This window comes from Vulpes vulpes, chromosome 12, assembly GCF_048418805.1.
Source record: "Vulpes vulpes isolate BD-2025 chromosome 12, VulVul3, whole genome shotgun sequence".
Lineage (NCBI taxonomy): Eukaryota > Metazoa > Chordata > Mammalia > Carnivora > Canidae > Vulpes > Vulpes vulpes.
In genome coordinates this window covers 53,373,646-53,400,592 of record NC_132791.1, presented here as the reverse complement: position 1 = coordinate 53,400,592, position 26,947 = coordinate 53,373,646, and the positions used below count along the sequence as shown (strand labels likewise).

Below are 26,947 nucleotides of genomic sequence, written 5' to 3'. Positions count from 1 at the left end.
AGGTCTCTGCCGTTGGGGTTCTCCAGACCTCGGAGAATGCTCTAAAGTCATCCGCCACCGTGCTTTCCTCCCAGCCATGTCCTCAGCTTTCCCTGCCCCGACTTCCCAAACCTCTCTCCTCTGAATCCTGGCTCCACCAAGAAATGCTCCATCCCTTTCAGTTCTCCAGTTCCTCTGCCCCTGGTGTGGGCACCCCTTGCTCTCCCACAGAAGCAGCCTGCATGAGGGTGGGGACTGCAGCCCGCATCCTGGCATCCTTGGATGACAATTTTTGTTGGTGGCATTAACAGGGACCCAGAAGTCAGATGAGGGGTCAAAGCTGCCACTTTCTGGGCGCATGGGGAGCCTGGAGAACCCTGTCTGCTTGGGTCTTCTAGGGGTGGAGACAGACAGCAGGCACCTGAGCCTGGCTTCTGCTTGGCGCCCTCCTGTCTCTGCTTCTCCAAACACCACTCCCACTCTGGCATCAGCTTCAGCTGGAGCTGGATCCCTGGGCTCTAAGACAGTGGCTCAGAACCTCTTGGCTTTGAAGGCCCACTGCGTTTAAGTTCCTGATCCCCCTGGTTGGGCTCAGAGCATTATCACAGTAGAGGAAACACAATCCAGCAACCAAAAGTCAATTAAAAACTGCTCACATTTTAAATGTATATTTAAAATTTTATATTGAAAAAAGTATCTTGAAAACCACAATGTGGACACCGTGATCACAGCAATTCTTATTAATTCTCTCAACCTTCCTGCTCCCTTACTTCTCTTACACACTCTACAGAAGCTCCGCCTATCTCCCAGAAGACTGAAATCCTGTCTATCCACTTCTCTCCTGCCTGCTGTCTTCTGAAGAAAAGCAGCCCCCTGACATCTGAAAGTTGACCTGTACTAGGAGCTGAGCTGACATTCATAGTCAAGGCCTTGGTGTTCTCCTGTTGCACGTAATCGATTTCATAGGACACCAACATTACATAAGGCTCCTCGGTAACCCTTTTGTAGTCACAGCAGAACACAGACAACCCATGAACCTTGTCCACATCATAAAAATGACCAAATAGCTTTCTGTCCTGGCTAATATGAGTAACTCCAGTTTCTTTACCAACGGTGGCTTTATTTTTGGTTTTAAAGATTTTATTTATTTGTTTATGAGAGACAGAGAGAGAGGCAGAGACATAGGCAGAGGGAGAAGCCGGCTCCCTCTGGGGAGCCTGATGCGGGACTCAATCCCAGGACCCCGGGATCACAACCTGAGCCAAAGGTAGCTGCTCAACCGCCGAGCCACCCAGGTGCTCCCCAACTGTGGCTTTAGCTTCATTCTCATTACTCTTCTTTCTAGATAAGACTTATTGATAACCCCAATCATGGACTTACTCTTCCTTCCTGATGGTATCAAACACTGAGAAAGGTCTTGTCTCCAAAGTCACTACACAAGCCCAAATTCTGTAAGTCCTTTCTAATGCCCTCTTACTGGCATGCCTGAGTGTTCCCCTTCACTTTGCTCAACTACAGGTGTGTTCCTGATGGTCTTCAACTGGAGAGCATTAATTTTCCTAGCTCTTATCTAGTGGGTAGAGACCAGGGATGCTGCTAAACATCCTACAATGCACAGGACAGGTCTCCACAACATAGAATTATATAGCTCAAAATGTCAGTAGTGCTGAGGTACAGAAATGCCGATTTATACCCCTCCTTTCCCTGCCACAGGTGACAATTCAAATGTATTTGGCACGTATCGCCTTGTGTTTATTCTAAGGTGTGTATTGTTGCTTTCTTGCTGTGTATGCTTAATGTAAATGACATTATGTTAAAATCTCCAAAAAAAAAAAAAACCCTCCTAGATCTTTATTATAAAAGTGAAAAGAAGGGGCACCTGGGTGACTCAGTGGGTGAAGCAGACAACTCTTGTCTTCAGTTCAGGTCTTGATCTCAGGGTGGTGGGATGGAGCTCCAAGCTCCATGGGGAGTCTGCTTGTCCCTCACCTCCTCTCTCTACCCCTGCTCTAGCACCTGCACATGTGCTCTCTTATAAAATATTAAATGAAAATATTTTTTTAAAAAGAAGCTCAGGGATCCCTGGGTGGCGCAGTGGTTTGGCGCCTGCCTTTGGCCCAGGGCGCGATCCTGGAGACCCGGGATCGAATCCCACATAAGGCTCCCGGTGCATGGAGCCTGCTTCTCCCTCCACCTGTGTCTTTGCCTCTCTCTCTCTCTCTGTGACTATCATAAATAAATAAAAATAAATTAAAAAAAAAAAAAGCTCAAAGAATCTTGGGATGGAGGGGAGGAGAAAAAACACTGCAAAGTTCAAGTTCACCTTTAACGGTGGTGGCTAGGGAGGAGAGGCTCTGAAGAGGATGGAGACATCCACATATTTATCACATTTTTCTACAATGTAAGAAAACAGATGTCTGTGTCCGTTAGTGTATCAGTATTTTCCCAGGCTGGGGAAAGGTCTTTTTTAAAGAGCCTCCTAGGTGACAGGGCTTAGTCAGGATTGCAGTGCCAGCCAGGCCTTAGCTCAGGGAACTGATGGGTGGGGGAAGGTGATGGGCCACACTCCACATGGCTTGGCATCTGTAATCTGAACTGTTGAAACATACCTCAGTCACTGACCCCTCACAAGTCTCTGTGGCTGCTTGCTTTGATCCCTGCACCTCTACCTCCTTAGATTTGGTGATGTGATGTGACAAGGGTATAAATACTACACACCATGTCTTTGCGGCCAGGCACTGTGCTCAATCTGTGCTACTTACCTTTTTAACCCTGTTATTCCTGAGAAGTAGGTATCATTATACAAGTGAGGAAACTGAGGTTTGGGGAGATGAAATATCTTGTCAAGGTCAGGTAGCTCATAAAAAGTAGACGTGGGGTGCCTGGGTGGCTCAATCAATTAAGCAACTGCCTTTGGCTCAGGGTCCTGGGATTGAGCCCCACGTCCAGGTCTCTGCTCAAATGGGGAGCCTGCTTCTTCCTCTCTCTGCGCCTCCTCCCCGCTCATATGCTGTCTTTCTCTCTCTCTCTTAAATAAATAAAATCTTGGGACACCTGGGTGGCTCAGCAGTTGAGTGCGTCTGCCTTCAGCTCAGGGTGTGATCCTGGAGTCCCGGGATCGAGTCCCACATCGGGCTCCCTGCATGGAACCTGCTTCTCTCTCTGCCTCTCTTTCTGTGTCTCATGAATAAATAAAATCTTTAAAAATAAAAATAATAAAATCTTTTAAAAAGTAGAGGTAAAATTTAACGCCATGATGGCTGGTTTCAAAGGCCATTTTCACGTAACCAAAAAGAATTGCAAGATATGGATGTCCATGCACCCTTCTGGCCCATGTAGGAGAGCAGAATTTTGACTTCAGATTGAGCAGGACTAGAAAGTAAATGGAGAAGGTGAGAAATGAGCAGCAGCAAGATCCCAAACAGAATCCCTTCTCTTTATGTCCTGAATGGTCTAATATACATCTGGGCTAAATTTCACATAGTTTCCATGGGTTTATTATAAAGAGCTGGTCAAAACTTTTCTTTCAAGAGATAACTTTTCCAGGTGTTCTGCAACTTGATTTTTTTTTTTTTCCTTAAGAGAGGGAGAGGGGTAGTGGGGGAGGGAGATAAGGAGATAAAGAATCTTAATTACAGGTCGCCTGAGTGGCTCAGTGGTTGGGTGTCTGCCTTTGGCTCAGGACCTGATACTGGAATCCCGGGATCAAGTCCTGCATCGAGCTCCCTGAGGGGAACCTGCTTTTCCCTCTGCCTGTGTCTCTGCCTCTCTCTCTGTAGTCATCATGAATAAGTAAATACAATCTTAAAAAAAAAAGAAAAATCTTACTCAGCCTCCACGCTTAGCATGGAGCCTGACACCATGCTCTATCTCACAACTCTGAGATCAGGACCTAAGCTGAAATCATGAGTCCAGTGCTTAATCTACAGATATACCCAGGTGCCCCTGCACCTTGATTTTTTAAATTTGAAGTTATATCTTGGAGCTCATTCACTATCTGTACATAGAGCTGTATCATCCTAGAGCTGTATTATCCTATTTTAAAAGGATTTTGTATTATTTATTTATTCATGAGAGACACAGAGAGCAGTAGAGACATAGGCAGAGGGAGAAGCAGACTCCCTGCAAGAAGCCCAACGTGGGACTCGATCCCAGGATTCCAGGATCATGCCCTGAGCCAAAGGCAGACACTCAACCACTGAGCCACCCAGGCGTCCCTGTAGCATCCTTTTTAATAAGTGCATAGTTATCCATTACATGGGCATAAATAATTTGGGTTATTGATGGATATTTAGGTTAACCCTGTATTTTGCTATTAATAATTTTATAATAAGTACCCCTGATCATATACCTTTGCTGACATTTTTTTGTAGGATAAATTCCTAAAAGATGAATTGGAAATGGATCCTCCCAGCCACCCCAGCTGACACCATACAGACCAGAGAGGAACCAGCCAACCTAGCCTTTCTTCAATTTCTCACCTTCAAAATCACAAGCAAAATAATTGTTAATGTACTCATAAAGCTTTGGAGTAGTTTGTTATACAGTAAATTTCAATTTGAAATTTACAAATTACATTTGAAAATGTAAATTTTCAAATTTGGTTGATACTGTTAAATTTCTTACAAGGAAGTTGTACCAATTTGCATTTCTATCAATGTAGGAGAGTGACCATTTCCCTACATCCTCACTAATAAAGAGTATTGTCAAAATTTGATGCCTGCAATCTGAAAGGCAAAAATAGTACCTACTTTAGTTTACATTTTTAATAAATGAAAGTACACACCATTTTGTACATTTAGAAGCCATTTGTATTCACTTTCTTGATCTGTCAATTCCCTTTACCCATTTTTCTATTTGATTATTGGTCTTTTATTGATTTGTAAGATGTCTTTATATATTAAAGCAATTAATTGTTTTACTTATGTGTGGCGAATATTTTCCCAAGGCTGTGTCTTTTGACTTTGTGATGGCAATATATCTGTAATAAATATATAATCCCTTGCTGAATTAAAAGATTTATCTTTCTTTTAGACAGCAGCTACATAGCTGTCTTAATCATTTGAGATAGCCATGTATTGGTTAAAATACAGTAGAGTCTAGAAAGCTTTCAATAAAATCATGTTGCCTGTTTTTAAAAATCCAACAAAACATGAATCATTGCTTATACACAAATCTCTACTTAAATTGTAAATGCTCCCTTGCAGCAAGTTTGTTCGCTTTCTAATTATACAGTGAATTCACCACACTTGTTTAAAGATAAGACTTCACAGGAAGATAGCCATGAGATAAAAGCCCCCCTCCTGTGGGGGCTTCTGACAGGTAAGGTCTCTTGACAAGGCTGAGTAGGGACTGTCATGGATTAAACCAAAGTTCCCTTTCAGGTCAGCAGGAATGTTGGGCTGTCACATTCCTATTAAGTTCACATATATCAACTTTTCTCTACAGAGAGTGGGTGACATCTCAACCTCTGTTTGCTCTAACCATAATAATTCAGCTTTTCTCCTCTAGCCTAGCCCAAGCCTCAAGACTGGGACTGTTCCATCTTCCTGGTCTGCTTTTGTTCAGATGTTGCCTACATACCCTTGGACAAGAGAGGTTAAATGAGATAGATGGATAGAAGCCTCTCTTCTTTTCCTGCCCAGTGGATCCAGGACAGATAAGTAGTGGTCAACTAAGCATTTCTATTTTGCTCTTCTGGTCTCCTGGGACCCAGAGGAAGTGTCAGCTAAGCTTCATGCTGGTCTTCAAGAATATAAACTCAGGGCGCCTGGGTGGCTCAGCGGTTGAACGTCTGCCTTTGGCTTGGGTTGTGGTCCCAGGGACCCGGGATCGAGTCCCACATCGGGCTCCCTGCTTGGAGCCTGCTTCTCCCTCTGCCTGTGTCTCTGCCTCTCTCTCATGAATAAATACACACACACACACACACACACACACACTCAATCTCTGAACAAGACTCCCAACAGCATTGCCCAGAAAGGGCAACAGGTGGCTCAAGCTCAGAAATGGCCAAGCCACCTCTTCTGTGCTCAAGCCCTGACAAAGCCATGAGATGCTCCCCCAAAGGGCCCTCTCCTAAAAGTGCCCTCTCTTTGAGCTCGATCTCCAAGGTCTCTGCTTGCCAAGAAGTTGCTGGGTCAGAATTTGTAAGGGGAGAGTAATCCAATTCTAGAGCCCTGGTTCCAGAGCTGCACACAAAAGCCACGTGCTGGACTTGGGGCAGGATTGGGTCAGAGCATGCCATGTGCATGTGGGAGAAATTGTGGTCATGGTTGGCTCTGGAAGTGGATCATGCAGCTATTTCACATTCAGGTAGGAAATGTTAATTTTAACTGATGTATCTGATCAGTTACTCACACGAAGGAGACTTCGTTCTAAAACCTATAGGTGCCCATGTCCAGCATCCATCATGTTCCATGCATTTTTAGAACCCTGTCGGGGGTGAATGTGACAACGCACACACCCTCTAGTTGGCCGCTCTTTGTACCTCAAGAGAGGATTGAGTTAGAAAAGAAAAACCAAGGTAGGAAGTTACTTTTGACTTTTCTAGCAAATCAGCTAACAAGGTCATGGGGGAATGTACCTATTGATTGGGTACATTCCCAAAGGAATTCTGGGGTTAAATAGCAATGAACAGTAATTGCCTGGAGGAAGCAGAGATGGATTTAGAGGCAGGCTTTTGGCCACCCTATGATTTCTCCCCACGAAACAGGGATATGTTCTCCAATTCAGTGCATCCCAGGTATAGGAAAACCGGGAAGTGGGAAGAAGGGTATGAGCTTACAGCCCGGCAGACTCAATGTGAACGCCAGTCTCTGTATGACCCCGGAGAGACCCCAACCTTCCTGGTCCTCCATTTCCTCATCTGTAAAACAGAGATATGACTGCAGATTTGCTGGGTACAGATTAAATGAGATTTCATCACATATATTCAGCAGCAGGCCATCAGTAAATGACGTCAACTACTATTCCTCACTTCAGCCTCCCCTATGGGGAATACAATATCACCTAATCCCAGCCTCAATTTTATCTCGAAGGGTGGTTTATGTATCACCAGAGGCTTCCCATGAGTGTTGGTCATGCTATTGGTTGCTTACTACTAAACTTTGGTTACTACTCCCCCCAAACAGGGCTGCAGTGGACAAACACTTCCCTCTTGGGGGAATCCCACATTGTGATGTAAAGACAAGGCCCCACCTCCAACTCTGAAAGCCTCAGATCAGGACTAAGACCAGGGCTTGACCAATCTGACACCCCTGCCAGGATTCTCATGTGAGTGGCATAGAGACACAAGGACAGGTGAGAAGCTACCAAAAGTCTGGGGGTACAGTGACATTGGAGGTTAGGACCAGCTGTCTCCTGCTCTTGTTGCCCAGGCTCTTTTGGTTACTGTCCATTTTCATAGTCTGGTCCTCCTGCTTTCTAGTCAATTCTATGAACTACCACACTTCCTTCTAATACATTCCTTTTGTTGAGTGAGTCAGACATAACTGGTTGTTGTTGCTTGAAACTAAGAAGTTTCTGATATGGAGCCAAGACCTCTTTCAACACTGGGATACCAGTGTTAGGCAGGAGGAAATCTAGTCAGACTTGGGTATTGCAAGCTACTCTTTCCCTGGAAGAAGTAACTACCAGGCAACGGAGCAAGAGAGCTCTCGCACAGCTGCTCTGGGGCTAAGGGGAGGCCATCCCAGGCCTTTGATGTGGCTGGAGACCCCTGAGCAGGTCTTACACAACCTCCAAACTACCAACTCAGGAAACAAGATAAAGCAGTGCAGGAGAAACACAAGGCAGGCAAGTTCCTGGTTCAAAGTCACAAACATTCACTACAAAAGTGAAAACAAGATTTCCCTTAACAAACATAAAATCAAAGACAGGAAAATTTCAGTGTTTCTTTTTCCTATTCTTGCAAAGAGGATTGACCTGGATTCTACCTGTTTCTTCATACCAGAATGGACCAAAGGTCCAAGCTGAGGTCAGGCCAAGCTGGGCTTACCCTGAGACCCAGAATCATAGGCTCCCTCCCATAGCTACTTCCTACAGAGAGCTGGGCATGTTCAAGTTTCTTCTTTTTGTTCCTCCCCCACTAGCAAACATCCCTAGTGAAGACCCATCTTGACACTGAATTACACAACCCTCAAAGTATCACCTCCTCAGTGAAGCTTCTCCAATATCTCTAGGCAGAGTTCATTGCTCGCTGCCCCATCTAATGCTACACTGCAGAATAGTCATTTGTCTGCCCCATTAGACAGAATATAAACTCTTGAAAGGATGCTTGGCTGTGCCAGATTCAGAACTACTACCAGCACTTGTTGAACAAATGCTTCTAGGAACCCTGATCTGGACAGATAGCTGTGTCATTCCTCCATTCTGTGAGTTCACAGCTGGTAGCAACATCCAAGGATGTAGGTCTTGGTTTCCATGATCTAGTAACTAGCATGTATATGTGTACATGTGTGTACGTGTGCTTCAGGGGAGGTGTGAGGGAATGCCCACACAAGCAGCATTCTAGGTATCAAGTGGCCCTCCAGTGGAAGTGATGGTGTAAAAAGTAATCACTTAATAAGCAAGTTATTGTGTGTACCAACTGGCTCATAGCTTAAAATTAGAGGCAGGAGACACAAACCCTAGGAGCCAAGAGCCAGAAAGGAAGTCAGCAGCATCCTTCCTGCCACAGAGAGCCATTTTCGGTAACATGTATCCACTCCAGCATCAGCATCCTTCAGAGGGGCTGCCCGCTATGCTCATGGGCAGACTGGCTGGAAGAATTTGTGTTAGAACTACCAAAAGGAGAAAACAAAATGAGAATTACAGAGACCTGAAGGAAATGACCAGTCCAGGATCTAATGTTGCTTTAAAGCCTGTTCTCCCAGTGAGGGCTGGACTCCTAGCCACTCCCCTTGGGCTGGCCAGCAAGGTCTGGATCATCTGCTTCTTCCACCTCATCTGTTCAGTGGGGGAATAAGCAGGTGTCTACTACTCTTGCTTTGCTTTCTCCTTTTGGTAGTTTTAACAAAAAGATGTGATTTACCATACTAGAAGGGGCTAACTTTTCTTTCAGAGTAGATTGCTTTACTCATTTGCTTGGACATAACAGAAAGAGATCTGGGATGCTGTGCCAAGGATGGAATCAAGGATTTCCAAGAGCATCCAATAGAATTTCCCAACCCTCTGTTTGATTCTTAGGATTAAATCAATAATCTTTATTAGTGGTGGCAGTAGGTACTATTTCAGTCTCTAAACAATGGTGGTTTCTGGGCACCTCAGTGGCTCAGTTTTTAAGCATCTGACTTTGGTTCAGGTCATGATCTTAGGGCTCTGGGATGGAGAGTTGGGCTCTGAGCTCAGTGGCGGTTGTCCCTCTTGCCCTCTCCTGTGCTCTCTCTCAAATAAACAGAATATTAAAAAACAAAACAAAACAAAAACAAAAACAAAAAAACAATGGTTGTTTCCAAAGACTTAAACATGCCTGCAAAGAATTAAAAATAAAGCCAAACTGCAACCATCTGGTCTCCCTGGAGCAGTGAGTGCTTTATCTAAAGTAAATTTACCTTAATAATACACTTAACGGCTTGCAAGTCAACAACAAGACAAATAATCCACCTTTTTTGTTAATAGGCAAAGGATTTGCATAGACATTTCTCCCAAGAAGATATACTAATGGCCAATAAGCACATGAAAAAGATGCTCAGTATCGAATATAAATCAAAACCACAATAAGATACCACTTAGCACCCACTAGAATAGTTAGAATCAAAAAGACGTTTATTAAAACGTTGGTAAGAACCTAAAGAAACGGGAACCTTCATGCACTGCTGCTGGGAACGTAAAATGGTGCACCCGTTTTGGAAACAGTTTGTCAGTTTATCAGTTACCCTGTGACTGGGCAATTCTACTCTTAGGTATATAACCAACAGAATTGAAAACATGTACATACAAAAACTAGTATGTGTTTATAACAGCATTATTCATAACAGCCAAAAAGTACAAACAACCCAAATGGCCATCAACAGATGAATAAACACAATGTTGTATATTCATACTATGGAGTATTCAACCATAAAAAGTAATTAAGTACTGATACATGGATGAACCTTGAAAAGATTATGCCAAATGGAAAAAGACAAAATGACAACATATTGTGATTCTATTTATATGTAATGTCCAGAACAGGCAAATCCATAGAGGCAGAAAGCAGAGGGGGGCTGGGAGGAGGGGGATGGGGGAGTATTAATTGGTATGAAGTTTTTGGAAGAGAGGATAGAAGAGTTCTGGAGTTAGATAATGGTGATAGCTGCATAACATTGTGAAAAAACAAAATCACAAATGGTACAGTTTTTAACACTGAATTTTGTAGTATGCCAACTTTTCTTTCTGTATGTGTATGTATATACACATACAGAGATAAATATAGGATAAATGCACATATACACATGGAGTTAACAGTTGTTGCTGACATTGGCCAATACTTGCTCAAGATCTTCATATACAAAACAAGGGTTACCCTCCAAGTGCTCTAACCACTCTGACATTTTGAGTGTTAATGTTTAAAGGCAAAAAAAAAGGGGGGGGGGGCACCCGGGTGGCTCAGTCAGTTAAGCAGTTAAGTGGCTACCTTCAGCTCAGGTCATGGTTTCAGGATCCTGGGATCGAGCCCCACGTGGCTCTCCCTGTTCAGCAGAGTCTGCTTCTCCCTCTGCCCCCTGTTCCTAGTCTTTCTCTTGTTCATGTGCTCTCTTCTTAATAAAGTCTTTAAAAATAAAAGCAAAAATAAAGTTCACATACTCAACCTCTTTTACTCACTTAGTTCACAGCAGAGATCTGCCCAGAGACCTAAAGCATCTTGCAACCCAGGCGATCTGAGGCTTATCTGTGGGCTACATGTTCTGATATTCATAGGCATGAAAGTCTTAGGACTTTTAAGAAACTACTATTGAGGATCAATTAAAGTCTACTAATTACATAAAAACGAATATTTAGCAGTAATACAAAAGCAGCCTGTTTACAAGTATATAGCCTTGGGATGCCTGGGTGGCTCAGCTCAGGGCATGATCCTGGAGTCCCGGGATCGAGTCCCACATCAGGCTCCCTACATGGAGCCTGCTTCTCCCTCTGCCTATGTCTCTGCCTTTGTGTGTCTCTCATGAGTAAATAAATAAAATCTAAAAAAAAAAAAAAAAAAAGTATACAGCCTAGTGCCATCTGTTAATTTTGATCTGACTTGATGAAATCATTAGAATATCTAAATTAGGGATCCCTGGGTGGCACAGCGGTTTGGCGCCTGCCTTTGGCCCAGGGCGTGATCCTGGAGACCCGGGATCGAATCCCACGTTAGGCTCCCGGTGCATGGAGCCTGCTTCTCCCTCTGCCTGTGTCTCTGTCTGTGTGTGACTATCATAAATAATAAATAAAAATTAAAAAAAATATATCTAAATTATTCTCAGGACCTACCAAGTTATAGCATATCTTATCCTGACAGCACTTATGTGTCTACATGGTAGACATGTAGAACATGTAGACATGAAAGAAAAGGAACTTGCAGGACAGATCCTGAGTGCTCTTGGTAGGCAGACTTTTATGGTATGTCAACTCCTTTGACTCGGACAGGGCAGATAATCAGCCTGAGAACTGTGATCCAAAGGTAGCTACAGGAAATGAAAGCATGTTTCACATGTATCTCTATCTGTGCCTCTCTCCTCCAATTGAGATGGTTTTCACCAGTGAGAGTCGGGATTCATCTCTTACCATCAGTGGTTCCACCATGCTTGGGCAGTTCAAGAGTGGGAGAGAAGTACCCCTGATCATTATTCAAGAGAAAGATACTGCATAATAGGAGGGAAGTGTATCAGATTAATAAATATATAACGCGAGTACTTTAGAAGTGTCATGAGCTCTACCTTGGGAAACAATGTCAGTTTGGAGTGTACAGTGAAATCCTATGAGGAAGAGATTGTTGTTCTGTCCAGTAAAAATACTATGAGCCACACATGCAGTTTTAAATAATCTCATAGAAAAAAAAAATAATCTCATAGCCTCATTTAAAATTTAGATGAATTTTTATAATACATATTTAATATATCCAAATAGATCCAACATGTCAGAAAGTCATCACTTTAACACCTAATCAATATAACATTTAGATATTTTACATCTTTTCATAGTAAGTCTTAAAGAGCTGTTGTATATGTTACATTCACAGCTTGTTTCCCTTTTGAGTAGCCCTATCTTAAAAGCTCAATAGTCACATATGGTAATGACTAGGACAGTACAGCTTCAGAGCATCTTAGTTATGGTACTAATAAAAACAGCATGCACTGAGAATTTATTTGCTGGACACTGTTCTCAGCTCTTTACACGTATTAACTCATTGAATCCTCCCAACAATCCTATTAAATGGGTACTCTTAGTATCTCCATTTCACTGATAAGGAAGCTGGGTTCAGAGATGTTAGCTCAAGTGCCCCAAGATACAGCCAAGGTGGTTCCAGGGCTTGTGGTTTTCATTCCTCTCTTGCCTAGGTCTACTGTTTCTCTCTCCGGTGGGATTTTTTTTTTAAGATTTTATTTATTCACAGGAGACACATAGAGACAGAGACATAGGCAGAGGGAGAAGTAGGCTCCTGGTGGAAAGCATGATGGGGAACTCGATTCCAGGACCTGGGGATCAAGACCTGAGCCAAAGGCAGATGCTCACCCACTGAGCCACCCAGGCATCTCTCTCCAGTAGGATCTTGATGAGTGGTCATAAACAAAGTGCTGCTCTGCTTGGGATCCCTTTTGCCCCACTTGCCAGTAGAGTTGTTGGAAAAAAAGAGCTGAAAAAGATGAAGCTATGAACCCTTTGGTTCCAGGGAAAGATCCCTGTGTGCCATCGCTTTAGTCCACCTCCAAGAATCCTTCATCGCCACCAGTTGGCTTTAGCCCTTTGTAAGTATTTCACAAACTGACAATGGTCAAGGGCATGAACACAATGACAACTTGTGACCCTGAGCATTTTCTTCTCCAACCATGCAATGAATTGCTAAGTTTACAGCACAAATTTTCCTGGCAAATGACACAATGAAAGTTGGGCACATTAACCTTTATTTTGACTTTAACAAACTGTTTTCCCCTTTTTAAAACGTACAAATGAATTCAAATTTTCTACATTGAGGCAAAACTTTCAATTGCTTATTGACAAGTAGACTAATCTTAATACTATCTAATGAGGTACTTTAAAAAAATCAAATATGGCATGCAGTCCACATACTGGATATTCTCCTGCCTTAGAAATAAGTCCACTTTTTTTGTATATATTTTTTAAAGATTTTATTCATTCATGAGAGACACAGAGAGGCAGAGACACAGGTGGAGGGAGAAGCAGGCTCCATACAGGGAGCCTGACGTGGGACTCTTTTCCCAGACTCCAGGACCACGCCCTGGGCCGAAGGCAGGCGCTAAACCGCTGAGCCATCCAGGGATCCCATAAGTTCACTTTCTTTACCCAAAACTGACCCGACCTCAAGGATGAGGTGGAGAAGTCTAAGGAAGCTACCAAACAGGAACATGTAAAAAGTTCTTTGCAGATTACAAAGGGATTAGAGTTTGCTCTAGTTTTCTAATCAATTTTCTCTAAGTTTTGAACAGAGACTTTACATGGGACTTTTCATATGCCTTCATCTCTACTCCCTTCCACTGCCATTAGAGCAAGTGATTACCAAATATACTCCCAGGGCAAAGGATAGGAGAGGAGAGTTTAGAAGATGAGTGTGAATAAATTTGGGGGTGGTGGAGATTGGCTGCAAGAGCCAGCAGCACCCATGAAAAAGGAAACCTAAACCTGCTATGGATGGGGATGTCAACAAGACGCTACCTGAGGTGAAGAGAGAAGCCTGGGAAATATCAGGAAATAAAGAGGCTGCATACCATAGAAGGCAATGGTGCCTGCTAGGATGCTGAGTATTGACAGAGTCTGGAGATACCACGATTAGACTCCAATGTACACTCCCCCACTCCAAGCAGCTAGGTGAACAACTCCACCCCAGTAGAGCAGAATGAAGGTTGATTCTGTGTAAGTATGTAATCAAAGAGGCTCCAGACAAGTCAACTCCAGGTGTGGTGAAGATTGGGGGAAGGGGGGTAGAATCACCATATGGGGATAAGAAGATTAGGTAAAAGCCCATAGTCCCTTGTATTACTGAGGTCTACAACCATCAGCTGCAGTCTGTATTTTGTCCCCTCTTCTTCCCATCAGAAGATACAGTAATTCTTCTGTGCAGAAACCTATAGAAACCATTAGAAGCCTCAAATGTACAAGCCTTAAATTAAAACAATTCCTGCCCTCTTACCCAGATATTCCCACAGCTTTCTAGGGCCTTGGACTTCTAGATGCACAACAGAAGATTTCTTGGAAACACCTCTAACACGAAAGGGAAAGACCAAACACACAGAACTTTTAGTATTTTTTTTTTTAAAGATTTTTGAGAAAGAGTGCAAGCATGCATGAGTGGGTTAGGGGCAGAGGGAGAAGCAGACCCCCACTGAGCAGGGAGCCCTGGGATCATGACCTGAGCTGAAGGCAGACCTTAACCGACAGACACCCAGATGCCCCCAAACCAATAAAACTCTTAAGAAATATGAAGAAAACCAAAAGAACCATCAAAAGTTATAATTAAGACACAGCTCATGTGGATGGGAATATGAAGCCAGGGAATGGGAGAAGTTTTTATTCTCTTGCGTCACCACATGCACCAGAGTTTCTTCTGTCTAGAAGGTTGCAACCCTACAACCTCAGAGGGATGTGCCCAGTAACAAAAATCAAGAACCCAAGGAAAAACATGCCAAGTTTTTCACCTCTGAATCCCCATCTCCACTGCCATAATCCAAGTCAGCATCATCTCTCCCTTGGATGCTGACAAGAGCCCCCTAAAGCCATTTTCATGCTTCAGACTAGGTTCTTTCAAACAACTGCACATGTGACATAGAGTGATTTAAAAAAAAAAAAAAAGTGAATTCAACTATTTCCGGTCCCTGATTTAAGATTGTCAGTGGTTTCCTAGCCAATCCCTTTGTGCTGGCTAAACAAGGTCTTTATCATCTATCTGGTCAGTCTGCTCTTCAATCTCCTCTCCTCCCACTCCACTTGGCATTCCACCCTTCCCTCCTCCTTTCCTACTTGCCAGTCACACCCAGTTCTTTAGGTTCTTAGAACACAAGCTCATTCTCACCTCAGTTTGTTCTGCCTAGAAGCTCCTGATGTTTGTATGTTGCCTGTTCCATTCCACTGTAATATAAGCGTCATAGGAACAACTACCATGTTTATCTTATTTACCATTATTAAACTACTTAGAGGAGTACCTAACGTGTGGTATATGGTCAATATGTACTTCCTAAATAAATAAAACTATAGTTTTAAGGATTCCAAGTTTCAAGGGTAGGAGTGAAATGGCAGAAGATGAAAAATTATTCAATCATTAATATAAAAATATTAGTATAACAAAACACCAGGATCTATTAAGACTTTGATGTTGGGATGAACATTTCCCTTCAACCAGTAGGTTTCAATGTGTGTGTGTGTGTGTGTGTGTATGTGTGTGTATATATGTGTATATATATATAAAATCTATCAACAACAATATCCTTGAGATAGCATGCTACAGTTTCACAAGATATTATTGAGAAAACTGGACAAAAGATAAACATGGTATCTCTGGTATTTCTTACTATTGCATATTTATCTACAATTACCTTAAGTTTTAAAGAATTCCAACCTAAAAATACTATTCATTCAGCCTGCTTATGTAGTATCACCTCAAAGTATATTCTTCCAAAGAATGTTCTCTGGTGATAAAAGCTCACTTTTGGAATTTAGAGTAATAAAGGAAGTTTCTGTTTCCGGTACGTGATGTATTTTTCCTGCAGCTGAGAACATTAGACTCCGTTCTTAACCACACATAGCACCTGGCCCATAGTCTGTGTTCAATAAATATTTATTCAGTGAGCTATTTCTGAGAAAGCCAAAATGACCGAGGCACAGACTGTGAACTCCTAACAGTGTCCATCATAGCATTCCAAAGGGAAAGACACCAGCACCAAAGACAGATCTGTAAAGAACTCTAGACTGTTCACGTAGCACTTCACAAGCAATGTCTAAAATACTGTTGACTCTTACCCACGTATATTACTCAATAGTTACATGCTAGTTGCATTACATATTCAAAAGGGACACAAATACTTGTAGACGACCTAAAAAAAATCCCATTTTTTAAGTACTGAAATAGCCCTGGTCTAACATATTAAGGCCCTTTCCAAAGATTAATAAATCTGTGCTTTGGGAAAGACAACTGCATCAGGAAGTAATTAAACACACAGAGAGCCTACTTGACCTGTCAATTCTGGTCAAGAATGAAGTGTTTGAATCCTCTAGTTGTGTTTTTTTTCCTTCTATTTAGAGAACAGTTTAAAACAAACAAACATGCTGTTTGATCCATTAAGATTTTATGTATTTATTCATGAGAGAGAGAGGGGCAGAGACACAGGCAGAGGGAGAAGCAGGCTCCATGCACGGAGCCTGATGTGGGACTCGATCTCTGGATTTCAGGATCACACCCTGAGCTGAAGGCAGACACTTAACTGCTGAGCCACCCAGGTGTCCCGAACAGCATGCTTTTGGCCAGGGTTCTTGTGTTCGTTCTGTCAGATAAATAAAATCTTAAAAAAAATGTTTTGGGGACTAACATCCTCTAAAATAATATCTGAAGTATTTTCATTTCACTTCGTTTATCATTTTATAACTTACAATCCTCAAATTACCAATTTAAATGGATTACTTACAATTTGGATATAAATCAAGTTCTGAACATTTTGCTTTTATCATTTGTATAACCATGAACACTTCCTCCGTTACCCACCCCACCACAGAGTAGCTTTATTTTTCCCCTACAGACTGTCTAAACTGAGTCTAAACCAAGTCCAGTGGCTTGCCACCCTTGAACCTAGTTAGTAACACACCAAGTATTCAGAGTAACACAGGAGTTGATTTAAACAGATAAGGAACAGGAAACCCAGAGCTGAAGTAAAACTGGCTCCTGACATGCCCCATTGTTCCTTGGCATACTAAAGCACCCATCCCATTAGGTGACCTCCTATCTCATCTGGACTAAATACCAAAGCTGAATGCATCTCTTTAAGGCACATGTAGCCTCATCCTTGAATTTCCAGATTTCAATCACCATTGTCCTTTCTCATTTCTTTTCTCAAGCGGCAGCTTTTCTAAGAGTAACTAAAGAAAAACAGGTTTCATTTGAAGGCGGTACTTGGGAGACTAGTGTATATCCTCCTGTGCTGAGCAGAAGAGAATTTTTTCAAGTTTAAATTGAGCAGATTTATCATCCCTTAGTATTAGCACTGTCCCATGAATGAAGAAACTAGATTAACAAGCAACCCCCCCACCAAAAAAAAGCCCAAAATAACAGGGAAGCCAAACTTACAGTTCATTCTATCACAACACCATTGTAGCATCTAAATACTATACACAATTAAGTCTCCTTTAGAACTTACCTCTAAAGATGAACTACTTTTCTGCCCCTAATTTTGGCTTTGACCCTAACACTTAGCTTCTATCAGAACTACTTTTTTTTTTTTTTTTCTAAACCTTCAGGTTGCAAACCATATCCCTACTCAACCACAGAACTAGACCATGAGGGGATCCCTGGGTGGCTCAGTGCCTGCCTTTGGCCCAGGGCATGATCCTGGAGTCCTGGGATCGAGTCCCACATCAGGCTCTCTGCATGGAACCTGCTTCTACCTCTGCCTGTGTCTCTGCCTCTCTCTCTCATGAATCAGAACACAAAAGAACAGGGGATCCCTGGGCAGCTCAGCAGTTTGGCACCTGCCTTTGGCCTAGGGCGCAATCCTGGGGTCCCGGGATTGAGTCCCACGTGGAGCTCCCAGCATGGAGCCTGCTTCTCCCTCTTCCTGGGTCTCTGTTTATCGTGAATAAATAAATCTTTAAAAAAAACAAAACAAAAAACCCAACTAGGCCATGAATAAGAATAAAATCCCTTTTTTGGGGGGGGGGGATTTTTAAGTTTAGTTTGAATAATGAGGAATACTTTAACATGATACATATTTTATGTGGTCCATTGGAAAACAGCCGTCTTTAAGGGAGACTTAACCTTCAAGTAAGTTCAATTGTATATCGCCACCGTTACTCATGCCTTTTTTCTTTTTTTTTTTAACACCCTCAAGAATGACAGAGGACCAGACAAAACCCTTGAAACACCAGCTCTTAGACTGGCCAGCCTCATTTACGACAGAATAAGGACGCCTTCAGGTTAAACAACAAGGTGGCAAAGTTACTTGGAAACTGAGCCACCTAAAACTTCTCCCCTTGTTTCAGTCTTTTTCCTTCACGTTTTTGAGAGAAACAGAACGTACGCACATAAGCAGGGCGAGGAGCAGAGGAGAAACAGATTCCTTTACCAACTTAGCCACCCAGATGCCCCAGGTTCTTTTTTAAAAAATGTTGAGAGTAAGAAATCATGAGCAGCTAAGGGCACTCCTGTCCGTTTGTGCAGGCTTGTGACATGTATGGAAGATGGCACCACACCAGGAAACAGAAAAGGAAATTAAAAATTCTATTCCCAGTCACAGCAAGAATACTTAGAATTTAACAATATCAAGTGCAAAACTTATACTCAGAAAGTGCAGAACATTGTTGAGAGCAATGAAAGACGACCTCAATCAAAAGGAAAAGCTTCCCATGCTCAGGGATTATAAGACTTAACATTGCTAAGATGCTAATACTTCCCAAACTGACAGATTCAACACAATCCCGATCAAAATCCCAGCTGGCTCCTTAGGCAGTAAGCACTAACTACTAAGAAAAGATTATTTACAAGAATGAGAGTGCAGGGTGGTTGGCTGGCTCATTTGGAAGAACAAGCTACTCTTGATCATGCAGTTCTGAGTTCCAGCCCCATGTTGGCTGAAGAAATTACTCAAATAAAACCTTAAAGAATTAAAAGTACATCTTGCATTTAGGAGTTACTTTGGTCTGTGTATTAGGGTGTTAGAAATGCTGAAACAGGCATCACTGCATTAATCCTAACTCTGTACCTCTAGGGCTCTCCCAAGGTAGGATTTATTGAAAACCTACATATAAACCATCATATCCAAATGGGCCTGTTCTGTAATGTAACCTCATCACTCCCAGGTTAGTTTAATGGCAACACTCCCAAATCCACCTGGAAAAAATTTATGGGGTCAGTGATGGTAGCTGAGGGAAATCTGCAAAAACAAACAAAAAGGAAAAAATGTTCCTTGACTTCCTTCCGTGAGGTCAGAGGTTTTAAATACATAAAAGAGAAAATATCCTAAAAATCTTCAACATTGTCATCTTCTTGTAAAAATCTGCAAAACAATTTGTTAAAAAAAATAGGACAAATGTTGGGGTTTATGTGAGCCACCCTATTTATAAGTGCCACCTGAAGAGCTGAAATAGCATATGGTACACCCATCACACTAACAAATGGACATAGGTTATGTGCTTACAGTCCCAATAAATACCCTTCAGCAGGTTTCAGGTGGAGAAGCTAGCTTCTCTTTTACTCTAAAAAGACAAAATTAAGCCAAAACTAGCTTATAGGTATGCTTCTCCCTCCCAAAAGACCATTTGAAAGCAATCCTTTAAAACAAAAAAGGCACACACATGGTAAGTTTATGCCATAGAGAGGGATTTATTCTTCCAGGAAATAAAACTATAGCACTCTGAACTATTTAGAGCTGCAATTCCATCCAAGATTTATGTTAAGATTTTTCTCTTCACTCAAAAACAAGACTCCAAGAAAAAAATCGCTCAGGGAAAAAAGTTGAAAGCCCTCCAAAATTATTTTGTTTACATCTGGAAATAAAGGCAGATGTTACCACTTTACACGGACAGGTGCCACACCATGGGTTCATCCACACAGGCTCCTCCTTATACAACTCGTACTGCACTTAAAGTGATTTGACACCCAGAACTCTCCCTCAAAGGCACAGATAGGCGCTCAGGACTTCCTCTGCTGAAGAGGCTCAAAAGCTTTAATTTCAAGAAGCCTATGTTAACGACAAGTGCACTTGGTGGCTATCATATCTTCATATTCTTTGTAAGCAATTGAGCCATCTGGCTCAATGGTCAAAACACTGAGAGGGCTGTATTTGGCAGGTACACATGATGGTCTTGGCACTGATGAGTTGAGCTTCTCATGGATGATGTTCTGCACCATGGTGTGCACTGGCGAGCCATACCGATGTCCAACTGCCCTTGGACAGTCCCCTTTACAGTATCGAGGGTTGTATCTGTGCGGGGCCACGATCCAGTTGTCCCACTTCAGCTGACTAAAGCTCAGCCTGAAGTCGTGGAGCTCACACTCGTGTTGGGGGAAAAGAAAGTGTTTCAAGTATTCACTCAGATTGAAAGAAGCGGGAGCCAGAGGCTTGTTCAGTTCCAAGCTGACGGTGTCCTGACCTCTCCGGTGACGGGGAGATCTTCCACCTTCAGTCGATTCCTCTCCCATGGGACAGGCAGACAGACCTCCCTTCTGGTCAGCCCTCTCTGAAGATCTCCTTTTATAGTGAAGGGAATCCCACCTGTGATGAGCCTGAGCACTTGTGTCATTCAGATATAAAAGCAGGGACGGGGGTACCAGCAGAGTCATATTCCACGGCCCATCCTGTGCCACAGGATCCTGCTGCTGGTTTCTCACACAGGTAAAATTTACAGACATGTGAACACTTCTTTTGTGCGAGGCCACTAGAGGCCGGAGAGCAGTGGTCACATCAACCTCAAACCATTTGTATTTCTTTTTCAATTCAAACTGTGAGTTAAAGGTCAATAAGGATGGAGCTCTCTGGGGGGTCCAGCTAGAAAACTCTGGCTCTTTGATCACCAGGTGGCACAGACATTTAACGGCAGAGGGGAAAGAAATGGAATTGCTGAAAGAGTACAGCAAACCTGACTTCAGTAAGTGTTCAACGGCAGGAACACGATCCAGGTTAAAGAGCAGGTCCACAGGTGGAACAGAGCCTGAGAAGAAAAACAACCTGCCAGTAGTGCTTGCATACAAACACAACATAACAAGCAGTCAAGGCATTTGTCCTTGTCATGTGCTTTCTCCCTTCTCTTTCCCCACTTCCCCCAGCCTTAAAGAGGAGGGGGCGGGGAGGAGGTGAGTCAGAGAAAATACCTGCTACAGCTACCACGCTAACTGCCAGAGTGTCCAACCTAGCTATTTTATCAACAGAAAGTCTGAACGGCTTTGGTGGTGAACAACCATAGAAAATCATTGTTTCCCAATCTCAATCTTTGGCTCCAAATCTAGAAGCAGCTAATACTATTTTTCTCCTGGAGAGTCTCTAGAGAGAAAACTCAAACACATTTATCGGTCTTGTTAAGATGACTTTTTAAGCCCTAATGAACAGAATCAACGAAGAACTTAATGGTCTAATTGGGAACACTTGAGAATGATAACAAATGGAGGCTCTAAAGCCACTGTAATAAGACTTCGAGAAAGGAGAAAGGGTTTTTTTTTTTTTTAAGATTTTGTTTATTCATGAGACAGAAGGGGGGGGAGGGAGAGAGAGAGAGAGAGAGAGAGATTGAGAGAGAGAGAGAGAGAGACAGGCAGAGGGAGAAGCAGGCTCCATGAAGGAAGCGTGATGTGGGACTCCATCCCGGGTCTCCAGGATCATACCCTGGGCTGAAGGTGGCGCTAAACCACCAAGCCACCAGAGCTGCCCAGGAGAAAGGGTTTAAAACAGCCACAGCTGACCTGTTGGGTTAGAACCGTTTGTGTCAGGGGCACTGGGTGGCTCAGTGGTTGGGCATCTGCTTTTGGCTCAGGTCAGGATGCCGGGGTCCTGGGATGGAGTCCTGCATCAGGCTCCTCTTCAGAGAGAAGCCTGCTTCTCTCTGCCGGTCTCTCATGCATAAGTGAATAAAATCTTTAAAAAAAAGAAAAAAAAAGAAAAAAGAAAGAAAAACAGTTTTGGTCATGAGCTAGTAAGAATGTAGAGCGATTTTTGTTTTGTTTTTTAAAGCACTGCTCCTTTCTCACATAGGACTCCAAAGTGCTGGGTCAGGTTGATGACCAACACCTGGTTCTTCAGAGGACCTACTGTTCCAAATGCAGACTTCAGTTTTCCTCATAGAAAGCAGTAAAATCCTATTTAACACAATAAATACTTCAGTAGCTAGGAGATGTTTTAGACACAGTTCCAGGTCAACACTGATAGAATGGTAAGAATAAGCCAAGAGAGGTCAAAATACCTGGTTTCTAGTCTGGATTTTGTGACCCTGGATAAGAAGCCAACCTCCAGCCACACACTGTTCAGCTTTTAGAGCTGTTAAGTCTCTTCTAGCTCTAAAGTTCTACCATAGGAGCCCACCTTATTCCAGGAGAGCATTAGGAAGAAACAGTAAGATCAAGTACCAGATTTGTTGCAATGTGGACACTGAGGATCATGCAAAGTAATATGTAATTCGAGGAGCAAGGCCCAGCTCCTTTCTAATAACTGCAACACAGACAAGTCTATCATCTTCCCACCACCCGTTAACCAGTCTGCTCCTACACACCTGTTGCCTGGTCCCCAGGAGCCTGCGTGTGCTGGGCACAGGATGTGAAGAGCCGAACAGTGTTGTAGAGAGGGCTTCTGTTGGATTTAGGGATCCCCTCCTTGGTAGCATAGGCCTTATAGAGCCTCTTCATGTAGCGCAAAGCTCTAGGCGTGCCACCTTGCCCATCATATAGAACCTTGAAAAGAGGAGAAAGGAAGCCAGATCTGTCTCTTCCATCTGGAGGCCGCAGCAATGACCAAGGCTCAGCCACAGATTCTGACTCAGCTCCAGCTGCAGCCCGAGCTTCTCCTCTCGAAACTTGAGAACCAAGACTAATAGGAAAACACAGCAACGTAAAGCAGAAAAACCAAAGGAAGTTGCTGAGAAGTGCCATGGCCTGGAAGAGCTAGCCAGGGATACATTTCCCCATACCAGCCTTCTTCCTAAAAGCCCGGAAGTGCCTAGCTAGGTTGGTCTCTTAAATAAATTTTAAGTGTGTGTGTGTGTGTGGGGGGGGGGGGGGGGCAGGTAGGCTAGGGTTACTTCTGTAATCAACCTCAAGGACGCCTAGCTGAAGACAATTTTTATCAGCTGTGCATCAAATTGCTGATAACGTCCTATTTACCTAATTTGTCCTCATTAGATACAAATGTATCTGTTATTTCGCTTTCCTCTCCCTTCTTTCCTCTCTCCCTTTTAGAGGCATTTATTTAACACCTCTTCAGTTATTGTTATGCCAATGGACTAGTTATGCAAGCTGAAAGGCCAACAGAATTGAGAAATGATCATAAAACCACCCATTTTTTTGAGATTAGGATTCTTAAAAAGTTCCTTAGGTACTTGCTGGGACTTCCAAAGCAAGTGGGAAAGCTAATTATTCATGATGATATGAAGGTCTGTTGCTATGTAATTTATTGGGTTGTTCCCTCTTGCTCTCCCTTCATCCTCATCACCTCCCCCACTGCCAGGTGGTTAGAATAATTACTTACTGCATATTGCTTTGGAGAGTGAGAAAAAAGTCACAATTGACATTAAAACTCCAGAGAGCAGAGAACCGTTGGGTTGCCCAATTCTCAGGGAGCTTCCTATGGATTATGTACTTGGAATCCTGCACTATGTTTTAATAAAGGACATCACCTTTAACCTTGACTCATCTTTAAATGTAAGATCTTGATCCTTTACTTTGGTCCGCACATTCACCTACATAGATTTTGGTGGAAAGATTTGAAGATGTTTGCAGGGGTTTTTTTTGTTTTTGTTTTTTTTAAACCTAAGTTTTAATTTTTAATTTAACTTGCTAGGGTGTCTTTGTTTTAAGGACTTACGTTCTTGGAGCTGAGACAAAGCTAGAGCTGATGTTTTAGGAACAGGAGACTGAGCTGTGCCGTGAAAGGCTGAAACGAGGGCTTATCCGTAAGGAGACCGTGCTGGAAGGACGTCAACCCGCATTCACGAGCACTCTGTGCGGTACCTACTAGGGTCATGAAACTGAGGCATGTCTGCGAGTTTTCAGTTCGACTGCGTGCCAAGGCGCCCTGAGCCCCGGCTGGGAGGCAGGGTTCCCCAAAACACCTGCCACCTGTTGAGTGACAGCGTGCTCCGACCTCACACGCGGCGGCCAAGTCACAGACTCCGCGCGTCGAGCGGAACGGCCGGGCCGGCAGCAGCCTCCCGCAGAGGAGAATCCCGAAATCGCGCTTCCCGGAAAGCCCGAGGCGGCCGCCGGGGCAGGGGAGAAGCGGGGGCGCACCGCAGCGCGTCGGGGCCGGACTGGCTGCGCGGCTCCGAGGTGGCCTCGGCCCTGCCCCCGCCATTCCTCGGGGACTCCGGGGGCGCCACCGGGGGAGACGTTTCTACCCAGGCAAGCGCACACCGCCAGAGGCCTGTCGGCCCGAGGCCGCCGAGAAGGCCGCACATCACGTCCGCGCTCCTGGTGCTGGCGTCGCCGCTGTTCTGGAGAGAGCGGAGCCCCTTCGACGCCCGGACTGGAGCGCGGAAGGTCGCGGCCGGAGGTCACTACATCTCTTTGTTCCCCTCGGCCCCGGCCGCTTCCAGGGGGGCAGGAGGCAGAGGGGAAGCGCCCCCGGGCCCCAAAGCCCGCTCCGTACTCCGCGTCCCGCGCCGGCCCCGCCCGCTCCCGGGGCCACGGGGCACAACACTTCTCTGCAGAACGGGGAGCAACGGCGCCTCCCCCCGGAGACGGCCGGAAACTGGTTTCTCCCGGAAGTGACTTCACGGCCTCCCGGAAGTGACGGACGGACGCCGGCGGTTCCCGCGACCGTGGAGGGCGAAGTGACCCCTGTGCGGGAGTGAGGTGGGTCGCGGGGTCTGGGTGGTCACCAGGGAGGGTGGGGGCGCCGCGGCGGCGGCGGCGGGGGAGGGCGTGCGGGGGCTGAGGCAGGCGCCGGTCCACCCTTGGTCTTGCAGGCGCCGCCGCGACCATGGGCCGCCAGTTTGGGAACCTGACCCGGATGCGGCATGTGATCACCTACAGTTTGTCGCCCTTCGAGCAGCGCGCCTTCCCGCACTACTTCAGCAAAGGCATCCCCAACGTGCTGCGCCGTACGCGGGCGTGCGCCCTTCGCGTCGTGCCCCGTGAGTGCCTTGGCCGGGTCGGAGGATGCTGAGCGGCAGCGGAGCCCTCCCTCGGGGAGCCCTCTCCGTGGCGCCGGCGCTCTGCAGCCTGCCCCTCCCGCGGTTTCTCACTGGAAGCCCTCGCCCTAGTGTATTCTGCCCCCCCCCCCCTCCCGCCCGGCCTACAAGGGAGCAAACTGAGTCACAGGCCAACACTTGGTCCCTTGTGTGGTGCCAGCGTCTCCCTCCGAGGTGGCCACTTCGTAGCGATGAACTGTTAGGTGTTAGCGGATAGGGATGGCGGGAGCACAGCGTTGTGAATTGGCGCACGCACAAAAAAAGCCACAGAAGTGACCACTAGTTGTTAAATGGTGAAGTACATGTTACCTGAATTATCTCATTAACGTTTTTTGTGTGCGTGTGTGCAATGGAAGAGAGAGGAAAGGTTGGGTGACAGATTTTCCTGGGCTGGCCCTTTCTTTTGGTCGCCTGTGAAATGGGTGTGTGATGTAACCTTAAAAGATTTGGGCGGCCTGGGTGGCTTGGCGGTTTAGCACCGCTTTCGGCCCAGCGCGGGACCCTGGAGACCCGAGATCGAGTCCCACGTCAGGCTCCCTGCATGGAGCCTGTTTATGTCTCTGCCTCTTTCTGTCTCTCATGAATAAATAAAATCTTAAAAAAAAAAAAAAATTTATCCGTGAGACACACAGAGAGGGGCAGAGCCACAAGGTAGAGGGAGAAGCAGCTCCCTGCAGGGACTCCATCCCAGGCCTCCTGGATCACCACCTGAGCAAAGGCAGACGCTCAACCACTGAGCCGCCCCCGTGCCCCAAACCTTCCTTGGTTTGAAACCATCTGGTTTCAAAGTGGCTTCTTGGAAGCTAGAGACAGTAGGGTGGAGCATACAGTGAGTGGGAAAAGACTGACCCCTGGGCTCACTCCTGTCACTTTTGATTTTTAAAGCGTTCATAGCGTTTTACCTTGTCTACACATGGGGAACCCAGGAGTTTGAGAAATCCAAGAGGAAGAATCCAGCTGCCTATGAAAATGACAAATGAGCCACTCATCTGGATCGTAGTTCCCAGTGTCTGGAAGACTTGAAGAAGTAATAAACTTATTATGGACTGCACTGTTGTGATTTTTGCATTTTTGTGAGCAAGTCCTTGGTGTGACTGCTGCTGCTCAAGCTCATGAACTCCCCTTGTCGCATGAGTCCTGAAAAGTTTGGCTACTCTGTGAGTTGGGTGAAGGATTTGGGCTTAGTGTTTGTTCTATAATCTTCAGGAAATAAGCAGCAGCTACTCCTGCAGCTGGTCACTTGTGGGTGGCATCACCTGTGCGGTTGGTTCCCAGGGGTCTGCTCCTATAGTAACCATAAGATCCGGTAACTATATTGTAATTACCATGTGTCAGGTACTCAGCCCTTTACACAAATAAGTGCTTTTAAACTTCACAACTGCCTTTGAATTAAGTATCATTGTACTCATTTTGCAGATGAGGAACACAGAGTAAGTAATTTGAGCAAAATGACACAGCTAACGAATGGTAGAGTCTGTCACTAAAGTTTTGGCTCTTTTAAAGATTTTATCTATTTATTCATGAGACAGAGAGAGGCAGAGACATAGAGGGAGAAGCAGGCTCCCTGTGGGAAGACCGATGCGATACTCAATCCCAGGACCCCAGGATCACAGCCTGAGCCAAAGGCCTACTGTCACCCACTGAGCCACCTAGGAGCCCCTGAAGTTTTTGCTCCTAAAGCTGTCCTAGACAGGCCTTTCTTAATCTGAGGGGAAGGAAGTCAGCTATAAAGGAGGGGAGA

The 26,947-nt window shown here is 44.5% G+C and overlaps 2 protein-coding genes across 4 annotated transcripts; one reads left to right on the top strand and one right to left on the bottom strand.

Annotated features, from left to right (window-relative positions):
* Positions 1 to 19,676: 19,676 nt before the first annotated feature.
* On the bottom strand, positions 19,677 to 24,759 carry GDF9 (growth differentiation factor 9). 3 transcript variants are annotated; one of them, XM_025994922.2, is made up of 3 exons: positions 23,880 to 24,759; positions 22,573 to 22,886; positions 19,677 to 21,024 (listed from the first exon to the last, which is right to left on the bottom strand). In XM_025994922.2, exons 2-3 carry the CDS (start codon positions 22,703 to 22,705, stop codon positions 20,060 to 20,062), a joined length of 1,098 nt encoding a protein of 365 aa, XP_025850707.2. In that variant the 5' UTR covers positions 22,706 to 22,886; positions 23,880 to 24,759; the 3' UTR covers positions 19,677 to 20,059. The 3 variants fall into 3 exon arrangements, with proteins under 3 accessions (XP_025850707.2, XP_025850706.2, XP_025850705.2); XM_025994921.2 differs by having other exon boundaries at positions 22,573 to 22,750; positions 23,880 to 24,755; XM_025994920.2 differs by having other exon boundaries at positions 22,573 to 22,750; positions 24,030 to 24,687.
* UQCRQ (ubiquinol-cytochrome c reductase complex III subunit VII) lies at positions 24,732 to 26,257 on the top strand. Its single transcript, XM_025994923.2, has 3 exons — positions 24,732 to 24,868; positions 24,982 to 25,149; positions 26,092 to 26,257. Exons 2-3 carry the CDS (start codon positions 24,996 to 24,998, stop codon positions 26,184 to 26,186), a joined length of 249 nt encoding a protein of 82 aa, XP_025850708.1. The 5' UTR covers positions 24,732 to 24,868; positions 24,982 to 24,995; the 3' UTR covers positions 26,187 to 26,257.
* Positions 26,258 to 26,947: the final 690 nt, after the last annotated feature.

Excerpts from the sequence above, each read along its gene's own strand:
- GDF9 (XM_025994920.2), bottom strand. The coding sequence starts at position 24,368 with ATGGCGGGGGCAGGGCCGAGGCCACCTCGGAGCCGCGCAGCCAGTCCG. Across the intron at positions 22,751-24,029 it reads GCCTCAGTTTCATGACCCTA|GTTCTATATGATGGGCAAGG; the intron begins GTAGGTACCGCA and ends CCTCTTTTCAAG. Across the intron at positions 21,025-22,572 it reads TCCTGGGGACCAGGCAACAG|GCTCTGTTCCACCTGTGGAC; the intron begins GTGTGTAGGAGC and ends TTTTCTTCTCAG.
- UQCRQ (XM_025994923.2), top strand. The coding sequence starts at position 24,996 with ATGGGCCGCCAGTTTGGGAACCTGACCCGGATGCGGCATGTGATCACC. Across the intron at positions 25,150-26,091 it reads CGCCCTTCGCGTCGTGCCCC|CGTTCATAGCGTTTTACCTT; the intron begins GTGAGTGCCTTG and ends TGATTTTTAAAG.